Source organism: Carcharodon carcharias, chromosome 1, assembly GCF_017639515.1.
Source record: "Carcharodon carcharias isolate sCarCar2 chromosome 1, sCarCar2.pri, whole genome shotgun sequence".
In the NCBI taxonomy this organism is placed as follows: Eukaryota; Metazoa; Chordata; class Chondrichthyes; order Lamniformes; family Lamnidae; genus Carcharodon; species Carcharodon carcharias.
In genome coordinates, this window is record NC_054467.1 from 20,102,808 (window position 1) to 20,117,809 (window position 15,002).

General features: G+C 38.9%; 1 protein-coding gene across 7 annotated transcripts in view; it reads left to right on the plus strand.

Annotated features, from left to right (window-relative positions):
* hook3 (hook microtubule-tethering protein 3) overlaps positions 1-15,002 on the plus strand; it is a 144,946-nt gene that overhangs the window by 28,328 nt on the left and 101,616 nt on the right. For 5 of the 7 annotated variants that reach the window (XM_041194335.1, XM_041194300.1, XM_041194328.1 and 2 more), the window contains exons 7-9: positions 1,054-1,116; positions 3,318-3,401; positions 8,933-8,995. In XM_041194335.1, coding sequence (XP_041050269.1) covers positions 1,054-1,116; positions 3,318-3,401; positions 8,933-8,995 — 210 coding nt within the window. The remainder of the gene's footprint in view (positions 1-1,053; positions 1,117-3,317; positions 3,402-8,932; positions 8,996-15,002) is intronic. The other 2 variants (XM_041194309.1, XM_041194342.1) reach the window with 1 other exon arrangement.

Below are 15,002 nucleotides of genomic sequence, written 5' to 3' on the forward strand. Positions count from 1 at the left end.
CCCCGCCCCAACCTCAAAGGGCCACCTGTCACTTGTTCGATGTTTTTTCACAGAGTGCTGACCTTTGTTCTGCTAATAGCTCATTCTGCTTTCTTACCTTTGTGCCACTATCCGCACCTTTTTCAGTCTTCACCACTACCATTAACACCCTCTTTGTCTTGTGTCCATGACATCTTTGTCAATCTCTCCTTAGCCCCCACCTATCATTGACCTTCTATCCTGTTTTACCCCCTTAAACAGTATAAATTCCATTATATTTCTACTTCTCTTTAGCTCTGAAGAAGAGTTGCATGGACTTGAAATGTTAACTCTTTCTCTCTGTAGATGCTGTCAGACCTGCTGAGCTTTTCCAGCATTTTCTGTTTTTATTTTATTAGATGTTGTCCATTAGATCAAATGTTAAACACGGAATCTGTCTACCCTCTTGGTGAATAAAAAGTACTCGAGGCACAGTTAGAAGAAGAGCAGGAGTGTCCTCCTGTTGTTCTGGAAAAGTTTATCCCCAAACCAATATCACTTTAAAAAAATGTTTATCTTGTAATTTATGTCATTGCAGTTATGGGAACTTTGCTTGTGCAAAATTGCTACCACAATTTCCTACAACAGAGACAACACGTCAAAAGTACTTCAAAAGCTATGAAGTAATTTGGCAGGTTCAAATACAAAGCAAGAGCCACAACTGTGTGTAATTAGTGCATTGTCAATTTTATTCTCTCTCAGCCAACGTATTTTATAAAAACAAGCAATATTGACTGTTACTTGAATTACCCTTTTAAACTTTTTCACTTCAAAATTATATCTAGTACTCTTGGGGCAGGAGAGTTGTGGAGCATAGAAGCTTTTGATTTCTAACCTTAATTTCTCTAACTTTGAGCCTTTGGAATTTTTGTATTAGTGATTTTCTTGTATTATGTCCATTGTGCAACTTAATAGCTGTTTACTTCTGCCATTTTATTCTAAAGGAATATTGTTGGGAACTGTTTGGGGCTTCATTTTTTTCACTTGGACTAATTGATCAACTTTTTCACACTAATTCACTCTTTATTTTTACAGCTTATGAGTAAAGAAACTCCAGCATCAGTTGGGAATGATGCCTATCTGGACCTTGATCGCCAGGTAGGAGCATAGTAAATGAGTAACCATTAAACTTCTTGAGCTTGTTTCGCCATTCAACTTCATTTACAAGCATTTATTCTGTATCCTTGATATCAAGCTTGGTCTCAAACTTCATTTGACCCAGCATCCAAAGTCTTTTGAGTAGTGTATTTCAAGTATTTGCATGAAAAGGTGATTCCCGTTTTCACTCCTAAGTGACATTGCAGATGATAGCTATTTGTACCTACCCGATTGAATTCCTTAATAATTTTAAATGCCTTTATCAGATCATCCTCTCAATGTTCTAAACTCAAGGAAAGATTAACTAAATTTATGCAAACTGCCCTCTTAATGTAACCCTTTAAAACCTGATAATCTAGTCAATCTGTTATTTTTCTGCCCAAAGCTAATGGAGTCTGATCAAGGAACTACACAAGCAGCATTTCCTCAATTGTGATCGTTTGAAATAAAGGCTGACCCTCCATTTACATTTTTAATTACTTTTTAAATTTATGCACTAGCTTTGTGATTTTTCTACATAGACAGTTAAACCCCTTTGTTTCTCGCCTCAAATACAGTAAATATTCTGGCTTGTCTTTCACGACATGGCAAAACATTTCTCAAAAAATATTAAACTGGGCTTGACTGCAAAGCACTTAGAATGGACTGATCAAACGTAGAAGGAATTTGATAGGGTTCGTACTGTTTAATGCAGACACATTGAAAGAAAGAAAATAAGACTTGCATTTATATCGTGCTTTTTTGAGCATTGGATGTCTCAAAGTTCTTCACAGCCAATTGAAGTACTTTTTCAAGTGTATCACTGTTGTAATGTAGCAAACATGGCAGCCAATATGCTTTCAGCAAACTCCTGTTTTTTGTGATGTTGATTGAGAGAGAAATATTGGCCGGAACTCCCTTGCCCTTATTTGAAATCGTGCCCTCGGATCTTTTAAGTCCACCCCAGCAGGCAGGTTGGACCTCAGGTTTAATGTCTCATTTGAAAACAGCACTCCAAGTGCAGTGCTTTTTCAACACTGCGTTGATGTGTCAGCCTTGATTTTTGTGCTCAATCTCTGCAGTGGGGCTTGAAACTGGAATGTTTGTGAATCAGAGGCAAGCATACTGTCACCTAAGTTTTGGTTGACACACGTCAAGTGCTACGACCCAGCCTGCGCGAAAACCTGTCGGCAAAGCAGACCGGGAGAGGAGGAAAGGTCAGGCTGAAGGGCAACCTGCTTCGGACCCCCATTTTCCTATGATTTCTGCCGAGGCCAGCTCAGAGTGTGTGCTGTCAGAGGCGAATGCAAGGGCAGTGTTAATTAAACACAACTCCTTGTCTTGGCCCCAGTCTTCACCCCCTTCTCTGGTGACCAGGACTTAGGGTCTCTGTAGCTCTGCTTCTTAAGCGGAAAGGCAAAAAAGGTTTTATTTGTTAGCTCTGCTGCTTGTCACTTTTTAATGGCCATTTTTATTCATTTTTTTAAATTAACAATTTATTGCTTTGACTTAGATTTTTTTTTGAAATTCATGTTTAATGTTATCCCAAACTTTATCCTTCCGAAATTTGTTCATCGGCCTCTTGAGTGATTTAAAAAAAAATTGACATGTGGCCCCTTAGACGAAAAGGATGTAGAACCCCTGGTTTGAACAATATCTAAACTGCAGTCAGAGTACTATGCACAGCTCTGACCACTGTTTGGTAAGAAGGATGGGATCATACTAGAGAGGATAGAGAGTGGATTACACAGATGTTGCCAGGAGTCTGATAGGTTGTGGTTCTTTTCTTTGGAATAGAGGAGGCTGAGGGAGATTTAATTGATGCATATAAAATTGAAGGGCCTCGATAGGAAGGACCTATTTCCATTAGCAGAGATGTCAATAACCAGAAGACATAGATATAATGTAATTTGTAGAAGGATTAGAGGGGAGTTGAGTATTCCTTTCATTCAGAGGGTGGATGCACTTGTCGTGTTACAGCGCTATTTCAGCTGGTATGGACATAATGGGCTGAAAGGCCTTGTTCAGTGTACTAAATCTTTCTGTTTCTCTGATAAGCCTGAGGCCCAAAAGATGGAAGCTTGTGCTTGGAAAAGTTGTTAGACAAATTTATAATATTTTTCAGGCTTATGAAAATGCATCTACACATGTATACACATGCTATCAACCTCTGCATCGTGGTGTCTAAATAAGACTTTTTTTCCATTTATATTCTTTCTTAGTTGAAGAAAACCACTGAAGAGTTAAATGAAGCTTTGGCTGCCAAAGAGGAAATTTCACAAAGATGTCATGAGCTAGATATGCAGGTATATTTGCATCATTCAATTAGACTTCTAATTTAACTTTGCTCCACATTTAGTTTTTTAAATGGACTTGTTTCCTGAGATCTGTTTTAACATTGTATCTACGTAAACTCTTAGTTCTCAAGACTACAGTAGTTCAAGAAGGTGTCCAGTCACAGCTTTCTCAGGGCAACTAGTGATGAGCATTGCTAGTGTCACCTAATATGTGAGGATAAATTAAAAAATAGAAATCATCTTCAGTGTAGTGATCTAGAATGATGATCATAATTTTGCAAATACTATCTTAATTTAACACATACACGCAACGAATGCTGCTTGACAGTACAGCCCATCAGTAGGCCATTGACTAATTGGACACTATTTTGGTTTCTTGTGCTCTGTGAGATTAACTGAAAGAAATGGTGAAAGTTATTACTGAAAGAAGATAAAGGAGTTGATTTGGTTTTAGCAGGAGTTCTGTGCTGAGAGACCAAGAGCAAGCTGATCATTGAGAGTTTTTCTAATTGATCGAGTCCAGAGTTGCAGAGAATTTAAGAGCAGAGTGGCAGGATTAGGGTCTAGGCTAATGACAGGTATAACATGGCCATGTTGAGAATGCAGGATCTGCAGAACATTTGGGTGAAGTATCTATCTATTAAGTGTTAGAAAGTTGCTTGAGCTGAGATCCAGGAGCAGCAGGCCACATTACGCAAAATAAATAGGACACTAAAGCTGTAGAGATGGTATAACGTTGGTTCACCAGGGTGATCTCAAGGATGGAAAACTGTAGTTGCTGTTTTATTCTCTGCTATCTGAGTGAGGAAAAAGGTTTGAAGAAATTTCTTCAGAGGTTTTTGGAGTGTGGATATTTTGTGTAAAGGAATGGTTGAGGCACCAGCAACTTTGGACCTTAACTGCCAAGCTCCCCAGCGTCGGATTAGGGGGTAACCCCAAAGATGCACTGGGAAATCCCTCCTGAAGCTCCTAGGTAAGGTTTGCACCAGAATAGCAAGCTTTCCCTAGACAGTTGCCCTGCACCGGGAACCAGCGAAAATGTGATTTAGATCGCAAACCATGGACGGCTCCAAATAGCCAGAAAAAGTTAGAAGGATTAAAATCACTTCGAACATCTGGGAAACTATTGTACAGACCCAGAGCAATCTCCCACACACCTCCAATCTCCAGGGGACTCTTTCCCCCCCAGTACCCCCTGACTATCCCTCCCTCCCCCACCCTCCAACCCCATCCCTTGACATGCCCCAATCCTGTTTCTTCTCCTTGCCACCACTGTGGACCGACACCCGCCCTTTTTCCCCCAAGGCCTGACATGACCACCCCCCCCCCCCCCCCCCCCCGCCACACACACACACCAACAACCCTACATGCCCCAAGGCACAATCCAAAGACCTCCAATTCTCTCCCCCCCGCACCTCCTGGCCTCAGAGGGATTTCCATCACCCCTTCCTGGCCTCGGATTTATCTCCCCCGTCCCTCCCTCCCAGTGTCGGATTTCCCCTGGGGATGCGCTGCACTGCCTGGATGTCATCCAGCCTGAGTCGGAAGATCGGGCAAGACAGGCTGGGAAAAGAAATCAGGTAAGAAATTGGGCACAGAGTGGCAATTTGAAGAGTGCATACTGAGATTTTTAAGAAAATAATTTAACAGGAAACATGGAGAGGTCATGAAATTGGGGATGAGAGTAGACAGCTGTACTTTAATAGCTATCACTGGTGCAGGCTTGATGGGGCAAATTAGTTTCTGCTATGCTGCAGTTTTCATGATTTTTTGATTAAATTAAGAGATTTAGGTTATATACCTGTTATTATGTGGCAGGTGATATGTGCCAGGTGGACCAAATCCACAAGGGAAACTTGGCCACGCTTTCACAATTGTTTTGCAATTTGTACTTATTACAAGAGGATTTGTGCACTGAATTCAGAAGTAATGAGTCCATTAATAACTTTAGAGATTTTAAAAATTAAATTAAAACACTTATTAAGCAAAGCTGCATAAGATTACAGTTACTTGATATCATAAAAAAATTCCAAATTAACCTGACTCCCAACTACACACCCTAACCCAAAATAGATTTTAAGTTCAAATAAGTAATCCAACAAGGTTACCATATCACCTACTCAACAGTGGAATTCCAAAGGCTTTTAACACAACTTTAGTTACTGCATACAGCAGTCTTATGCAGAAGTGGCAAGAGGCTTTTCCCCTAGGCTGCTTTATACCGTGTACCTTTGAAGATGTTACATGGCCACCCCCACATAACCTTTAACCCTTCTTTATATATGTCTCTCTCTCTTGAATGTGTAAATCCCCATTGTTCTACATGTCTTCGGATATTTAATTTTCCCATAATATCTTTCATGTCAATATGGCCTTTTTCCTTTTGGGAAAAATACACATCATAACCTTGTCCTATTTATCTTCTTAGTTGTAAACATCCTACCATCCCTTTGAAAATCAAACAACTCCTCACTTATCTCAAAATGCAAATTTCATTCACACCTTTTCTGTGGAACCCTCATCCTCGCCTGTCCATCTCCATTTCAAAGGTCTGCTTTACACCTAACTCTTTTGATAATTTCAGTCTTGCAGTCTATCTGACTCTAATTCAATTAAATCAGTCATGCAGCCATCCGCACTCACACCCATAAGCATACAATAATATTATGGAAAATATTATAGTTTCACGACAATGCCTCTTTGGCATGGTTATTGTTATATTTTAATTGCATCTAATTTGCGCATACAAAGCTGGGTTCATATGCACAAGAGCATTAAATGCTTTGCAGCAAATGCCTGTGTTCCAGTATGGTGTTCACAAGTGGCACTGATCGAGGGAGCATCCGTGGCAAAGCAGGGTAACAGCAGAGGTTCAAAACAGAAGTATAGAGTGCACAGGGATGATGATCAATCTCCTTATCCATTTGAATGAATGAACAAATGAATGAAATCCCTGGATTTGGATGTTGTTGCCTGATGCACTAAAAGCATCAGATGTTGCCTTTTGTCAAATTGTGGGCTGTGCTATGAAGTGGACTTGTGCATGCTAAATACAGATTGAACATGGCCAAGCACATTTCATACAGGATTCTGGCAGTCAGCATAAAAAGGAGACATTTGTATTAACTGGGCTAGACCCAAACTAGGGTCTTAAAAGTGAAAGGAAGATGTATGATTCCAATGTGCCACCAAGTCCCTTGGATCCTTGAAGTGAAGGGGAGACAGAAAGGAAAAAAAAGTCAAAAGGATGGAAAGTTAGCTATAGATTTCTGCATGCTGATCTTTGACATCTTACAACTTGAGAACATAGTTTTTAGTGATAGTTAACAAATACCATTTTTGTAAGGAAATTTCAAGTGAAAGGAGGATGATGAATGGTATCCATGGGTTTTATTCTCCCTGTCCTTGCTATAACTTTGTCCATTCCTTTGCCCTTTTCCCCCTTCTCTCCATGCCACAGCTTGCCACAGCTGTATGATGAGGTTTGATTGAACATATTAGAGGACTGTTATATGATGTCACAAGTTGCCATTCTTCAGCTCCAGCCTACTGCCAGGAAGTTAGTTTTCTTAACACCTTTTAAATTGGTTGTCAAGAATATATATTTTGCATATGTTCTGAACTAATCTGACCCATAATATTTGACAATCCTATTTGCTTACCAGTGAGATTTTGTTTTTCTGTGCTTTTATTTTACGTGAAGGATACTGAATTAATTAAACATGAGGTGAATGATAAGTAGATAGAAAGTATTAAAGATGTTAGGTAAGCTAAAGGACGATAAGGTAGCAGGACTTTATGCTGTATATCCAAAGCTCCTGAGGGAAATATAGCAAGAAATTGCATAGTTTCTACATGCTATACTTCATCATGTAATTTAGGGTGATTAATTGGTTAATGTAGTACACATTTTCAAAAAGGATCTGGATGAAAATAAAATAATTAGAAGCAAGTTATATAGGTTTCACAAAGGAAGTCAGTGCAAGTGACAAATATGGTTGTGGGTGGGGGGGGAATGCAGTTCATATAGTATACACAGATTTTCAGAAACCTTTCTACAAAGTATCACAGAATTAGAAGGAGGGTAGAAAATTGGATTGCAAACCAGCTGGTAGATAAGTGGGAGTTGAGAAGTTCCCATAGGGACCACTTGTGTTGACTGTGTACATCAATGATTTGGATATTGGGCTAGAGGGAATGGTGTTCAGATTTGTGGACAAAATTAAAAGGTGAGGCAAAGTAACTAATTTTGCAGACCAAAAGAAGGTGCACAGAGATATTGCCTGGATGGTGGAATGGATGAAAAATCGCAGATGGAATTCAATCCACAAGAATAAGGTGCTGCATTTTCCTTTTATAAAAAGTAATACCTTGTGACAGGTATAGAATATAAAAGATGAGATTTCATGGTATATCTCAATAAAACCTTTCTAAAACTTTATTTGGAGTACTGTGTGCTGTTCTACTATTAGAAACATGTTGAAGCAAAAGAGAGGGTACAGCCTGGATTCTCTTGGGTGCTGCAGAGTTTGAGGAAATAAAGTACAAGTTTGAACTTGGAAAAATGGATTGGAATGGTCTGTTTCCAGTGATGAAAGAGTCTGGAATGAAGTAACATAGACAAGTAAATAACAGATTTAAGGCAGAGCACAAAAACCTTTCATTACATGGAGAGCTGTGGGTGGGATTGACTATCAGAGTTAGTGATTGAAGCACAGACCACAACAGCATTTTAAGACTAGGTTAGATAGATAGTTGAATGAATAAAAAAACAAAGGATATTGGGACAGGGCAAGCATAAATTAAACTTAGTGTTCTTTTGTGTGATCAACATCAACACGTTATTTGGGTCTAACAGCCTTTTTCTGTCCTGTAACTTCTATATGACAGTTTGAAAATCACTGAAAAGTAAATGTTAAATCACTTATTGCAGAGGATTATCTTGGGTCTAGCTGTGCTAGTCATTTGAATCCCAATGATTCTTTGACAGATGCGTTTTTATGTCCAGTAATTTACTTGCATTGTTTTCATTGTATAATGCAGTTTTCTGCTTCAGAAAAATCCTAGTATTACTAGTATTCTAGTAATATTATGAACAGTGAAGTAATGTATCTTGTCTCAACATAACCTTGCTCAAAAGTAATCCACCTTTGCTTTCTTGGTACATCTGTTACTTCTTTATAAAATGACATTTTTAATTAAGTATGCATCTTTAATATAGAGCATAGTAAATAGGTGTGTAAATTTCACACAGTGGTTGAATCTGCAAGTTCAGATGACATATATAAACTAAGCTTCCTTCTTGTATTTCTCCTTTCAACAGCACAACTGCAGATGCAATGATGCTTTCTTGTTGAAGTACATAATGACAAAGGGAGCTTTCACATAACCCTAATTTTCCTTGATTTCAGCAAGGTTTGGATGCTTTGTCCCTAAATCATCTATCATGTATAGTTTTACTTGTTTGCTCATTTTTCCTCTTTTCTGTGTCCTGTTTGAGATTAAATGTTAACATCCTTCAACTTTGCCTTGCTTTGAAGGCATACCTTTCTCGAGATGTGATTGCTAGACTGAGATTAGAGTGCAGTGAACTAGAAGAAAGGGTAAATCTATTCTTTATCTTTTTAATTTGTAGCATGCAGCTGGAGCAATTTATTGATACTATCCTTATTGGATCGCTAACTAATACTGCTTTGGTTGTTTGTGTGTTTGCATTTTGTCTTTCCCAAAAATTATTGGAAGTGGCTTTTAACAATTGACAGCAGTGTAAAAGAATAGCTGCATAGAATTGTAGGCCCCAATATTAACAAGGAGGCAAGGAGGATGCAAGGGATTGTGGAGGAAACCCAATAAGGCCAGGGACGCACACGCTCTGCTGAATTTAATGGTAGGACCTCACTGTAGTTTCTTTTTTGGCCATTTCTCACCCAGAAGCCAACCAAATTGACAGGTTGGCAAGCAGGAAAACTGGTGGCACAAGGGCACAGAAAGGGACCCTTCAAGACGGTGCCTGGCAGTTCAGAGGAGGGGAGAGAAGTAAAGATCAAGACTTGTGATGTAAAGATTAGGGTTTGGGAGGCTGCCATCATGGGAAGTTGTGGGCTTCGTATGGGGAGAATGGAGGGAAGTCCCTAATCGTGAGAGGGAGGAAGAAAGTGGCTGCAAGTGGTAGAAGGGCTCAGGGAAGTGTGCCTGCTCTAAATCAGGCTACTTTCACGACATTAAGCCTGCCATTGTAAAAATGGTAATGGGCATTAAAGTGTTGGGTTGGGGTGTGTTCCCCATTTAAAAACTTTGTAAACTCCCCCTCCCAACCCTCTGCTGCCTGTTAAGGAAAGGTTTAACATGGAAGCCATAGAGTTTTTAAAAGAGGCATTTTGGCCCACTGCATTTTAGCTCTCTGAAAGGGTTAGAAACAGCCTAATTTCCCAACCTTTTTCTTATCAGAAATTAAAATATGATTTGAAGATTATGTAAGTGGGGCAGAACAATGGTGGAAGAAATTTAATGTAGTTAAGAATAAAGTACAGTACACAGAAAGGAAAATTGAAATTGAAAGAAAGTCATCAATAGAATGTTGAACTATATAGAGCAGTGAAATATGATAAAGACAAGAACAACAACTTGCATTTATATAGCATCTTTACTAGCAAAATGTTCCAAGACATTTACAGGAACATTATCAGACAAAAATTGACATCGAGCATTGACATGATATTAGACAAATGACCAAAACCTTGGTCAAAAAGGTAGGCTTTAAGGAATATCTTAAAGGAAGACCGAGGGAGAACTCAGAGGTTTAGGGTCACAGTCACAGCTGCCATTGGTAGGGTGGTGTAAATCGGGCTATACAAGAGGCCACATTGGAGGAACACCAATATCTCAGAGGGTATGAGGGCTAGAGGAGGTTAGAGATAAGGAGAGGCAAGGCCAAGGAAGAACTTGAAGTCAAAGATGTGAGCTTTAAGTTCAATTTCCAGACTCAAAGCCAACATTGGTCAGTGAGCAGCGGGATGTGGGGTGAGTGGGACTTGGTATGAGTTTCAGATATGGGCAGCTGAGTTTTGGGTGTATGGAGAATGAGAGGCTTGTCAGGAGAGATTTAAAATACTTGAGCTTGGATCCAACAAAATCATGGATGAACATTTCAGCAGCAGATGGGCTGAAGCAACAGCAAAGAGAATGATGTGGAAGTAGGCAGACTTTTTGATGGCGAAGCTGTTGAGTTGGCAACTCAACTCATGGTCACAGAATAATCTGGTTCAGTCTGTAATGGCGGATAGGAAGGAAGATCAGACCGATAGTGCAGGACTATGGTTCAATTTTCAGTTTGTTGACCACGACTAAGATAAGCGATTTAGCATGCCAAAATTAGCATCAATCATAAACAACAGCACAATGGACCGTGGAACAATGTTTGCTGTTCCTAAGGAAAAAGACCCCAGGCCCTGATAAGCGTCCTCCCCACCAATCACTCTTAATTCAACACCACCTTCTAAAAGATCAAGAGTATTTTATCCAAGTTTGCTGTTGATAGAAAGATAGGTGGGACTGTAAGCTGAGGAGGATGCAAAGAGGGCCCAAAGAGATATAGACAGATTAAGTAACTTGGCAACAAGGTAGAAGGTGATGTGGGAAAGTGTGATGTTATTCACTTTGGTAATAAGAATAGAAAAGCAGAATTAAGTATGAAACTTTTAAATGTTGATATTCAGAGAGACACAGGTGTACTCGTTCAAGGAATGCAGAAAATTAGCATGCAGGTACAGCAAGTAATTAGGAAGGCAAATGGTATATTTGCCTTTATTGCAAGCAGACTAGTGGACAAGGACTAGGAAGTCTTATGACAGTTACAGGGCCTTGCTGAGTTCATGCCTAAATCCAGTGCACAGTTTTGGTCTCCTTATCTAAGGAAGGATATACTTGCCTTGGAAGTTGGTTCCTGGATAAAAGGGTTGTCCTATAATGAGTGATCGAGTACGTTGGATCTATATTCTGGAGTTTAGAAGAATGATAGGTGACCTCCTTGAAACATAGGGGCTTGACAGGGTAGACACTGGAAAGTTGTTTTCCCCCAGTTTGTGAATGTAGAACACTACACAGTTTGTGTAAGGAGCCGATTATTTAGGACTGAGATGACAAGAAGTTGCTTCGCTCAGAGTTGTGAATCTTTGGAATTCTCTACCAAAGAGGGTTGCAAATGCTCCACCATATTTAAGGCTGAAATAGAGTTTTTATCTTTAAGGGAACGAAGGAATATGGGGAGCAGGTAGGAAAGTGTAGTTCAGGTAACAGATCAGTAATGATTGTATTGATTGGAAGAGTAGACTGGAGGAGCCTATTTGGTCTATTCCTATTTCTCATGTTCACCCTCAATCACTTATCAACAGAAATCCAACTAACCTTTTTTGCCTAACTTATATAACCATCACTTCAGTAAATTGACCTGGAGTCTCGATCATTCTTTAAACTAGCAGCTTTCCAGCCTTTTTGCTTCTGAGGTCCCCCCTCGCGTGTTATAAAAATTCCACGCACCCCTGTAACACAAACATTTTCTCAGTATAAAAATTAGTTATACAATGAAACATAAGTTTTTATTTTAACTTAACATGCAATAATTTTGTAAAGACATGGAGGTATCTTCGACAATAATGTGCATGTCATGGTCAATGTTGAACATGGCTCAGTCCTTTATTTTCTTTGATTTCGTTGCTGAAAATCTAACTTTGGCTAAGTAAGCTGTAATAAATGAGAACAACAGTTAGAGTGCTGCTGAAGAAGAGGTGCAGCACTCTTCAGACCATTAATACCAGGAGCCCTCACTGATGCCCAATGCACACTGATAATTCAAACAGAATGGTCAGTGCACCATTCAGAAACATGGCTGGGGTGGGTGTATGTGAGGAGGAACATTGGGAGAGATTGAGGAATTAAACATTGCACAGTCATGGAAATATATTGAATATTAGCAGCAGTTTTGTTTTCAAGTTGAATTTTGTATTTGAAATGCTTATTTATAAAAGAGGTGAAAGTTCAGATGAGTGACATGGCACTGACTAGCTTCAATCAGCAGTAGGAAAAGCTGAGCCAGTCCAGGAGCTACATGAGTGATGTTGGGTGAAGCTGTGGGTGAGTGGCAGATGCCCCATTGAAATCTTCACATGGACCCCAGAGGCATGCAAACCCTTGGTTGTGAGCCCCTGCTCTAAATGTCAATAATTCTGTTTTCAATATTTTCCAAAGCGAAGTCAAATTTATCAACTCTGATGACTTCTGTGCCAGTAAATGGTGCTTGAGGGAAAAAAGGAAATAGAGTTCTATCCTAAATTTTGATCATTAGCACTGATCTGCCTATACTCAACCCTTGATGCAGGGGTGCTTGATTTCTTCTGCTTGTTGATTTCAAAGTACATCAGATGTTGCTCTACTTTTCATCCCTGCTGATCAAATGGATACCAAAGTCCATTTCTTCATTACCCTGAATGGCAAGTTGTTGAAGTCTAGTCTTGAATTGTCTTTTCCTCACAAGTAATCCCAATTATTCATTATCTTTTGCTTTATGGCTGGGCCATTCCTTCATTCTGCCCTGAGCAACAATACCTTTAGTTGTCTAGGCCCTAGGCTCTGGAATTCCCTCTTTAAAGCTCTCTGCCTCTCCATCTATCACTCCTTTACAACACTCCTTAAAATCTATATTTTTTTAATGAGTGTTTTAAAGGATTGATAGGTGGAGAGGCAGAGAGCTCTAAAGAAAGAATTCCAAAGCTTAGGGCCTAGGCAACTAAAGGTATTGTCATTCAGGGTAGAATGAAGGAACAGTCCAGTCATAAAGCAAAAGATAATGAATAATTGGGATTACTGGTGAGGAAAGGACAATTTAAGACTGGACTTGAACAACTTGGGTTCACTTTGTGTCTTCAGGTTTAGTGCTGTCTGTTGCCTCCTAAGTAGTTTATTTGCCGCCTTTCTTAAAGAAGCTGACACCTATTCTACCAGCAAGGTAGTGGGTTCCATGCATGTAACAATGAAATTCCTTTGAAGTCTCCAAGTTTTAAGCATGTAATCACGTTTTATTCATCTGAAACACCAAGTTAACAATAAATAGAAAGAAGTTGCTTGGTTCAGTACACAATATTCTAGGTGATTGCTGTAATAAGTATTCCAGGGTCATTGACATGAATTGAAAATTGATATTAATCCCTGTTAATATAAGATTGATTTCACAAGAAACTGGTTACATAAAAAACCTAATGGTAAATGTGAACATGTTTAAAATGGGAAATCATATAGGGACATGTTTATGTAGGAATTTTCAACAGATGACATGACAGACTGACAGAATTTAATAGTATTTCCCTTGGTATTTCTCCTGAGTCAGTAGGTTTGCTGTTTTGTGATTGGGGTGTCAGTAATAGTAGAAAATAATTGATTCTGAATACACAGTTCCTAATATGTAATTGGTTCTTTCCCTTCCCTTTACCTTCAAAGGGCTTTAAAGTAATATCAGGAAAAAGATAAAGCTAAAGGTATTATATCTGAATGTGCAAAGCATATGCAGCAACATTGATATTTTGTTTGCAGAGGTAGAAATGAATGGGTTTGATCTAATGGCCATTACGAGGATGTGAATGCAGAGTTACCAAGGATGGGAACTAAAGATTCCAGGATACTTGATTTTTTAGAAGAGATAGGCATAATGGAAGGGGGAAGGTGGTATTGATAATAAAGGACAGGATGAAGGCAATGTGTGAAAGAACCTTAGCTTGGAAAATCAAGATATATAGAATCAGTACGGAAGGAGCCACGAAGCAACAAGGGAAAGGAAGCACTGGTCGGAGTAGTTTGTAAGCTCCCTCACAGTATTTGTAGTGTTAGGTAAGTATAAATCAGGAAATTAGAGCTGAATGTAACAACAGTAAATCATAGGAGATTTGAACTTTTATTTGGACCAGGAAAACCAAAGTTTGTACTAATAGTGTGGAGGATGAGTTAATGGATTATATGCAAGATCGTTTTCTGGATCATTGTGTCGAGCAAACAACTGGGAACTGTCTATTTTAGATCTAGTATTGTGCAGTGAAAAAGGATTAATTAATAACTTTGTAGTAAAAGAACCTCTAGAGAACAGTGACCATAATATAGAATTTTATATTGAGTTTGAGATGGATTTAATTAAGTCCAAAACTAGGGTCTTCAATCTGAATACAGCAAACTACATAGGTATGAGGGGTGAGTTGGCTGAGATAGATTGGGAAGTTCAATTACAAGATATGATAGTTAATCAATGACAAACATTTAAATAATTAATCAATAATTTGCAACAAATATTCATTATCAAAAGAAAAAGGAAAAGTGGCCCAACCGTGATTAATAAGAGAAGTCAAAGATAGTATAAGATTAAAGGAATAGGCTTAGGTTGCCGCTAAAAAGAGGATTGGGAGGTTTTTAGAATTTAGCAAAGAATGACCAAGAAATTGATGGAGCAAATAGTATATGAGAGCAAACTAACAATGGACATAAAAACAGATGGTAAAAGATTTAAAAGGTATGCAAAAAGAGGAACTTGGGGATATTATTATTAAGTAAATAGTATTGCAGAAGTTCACACAA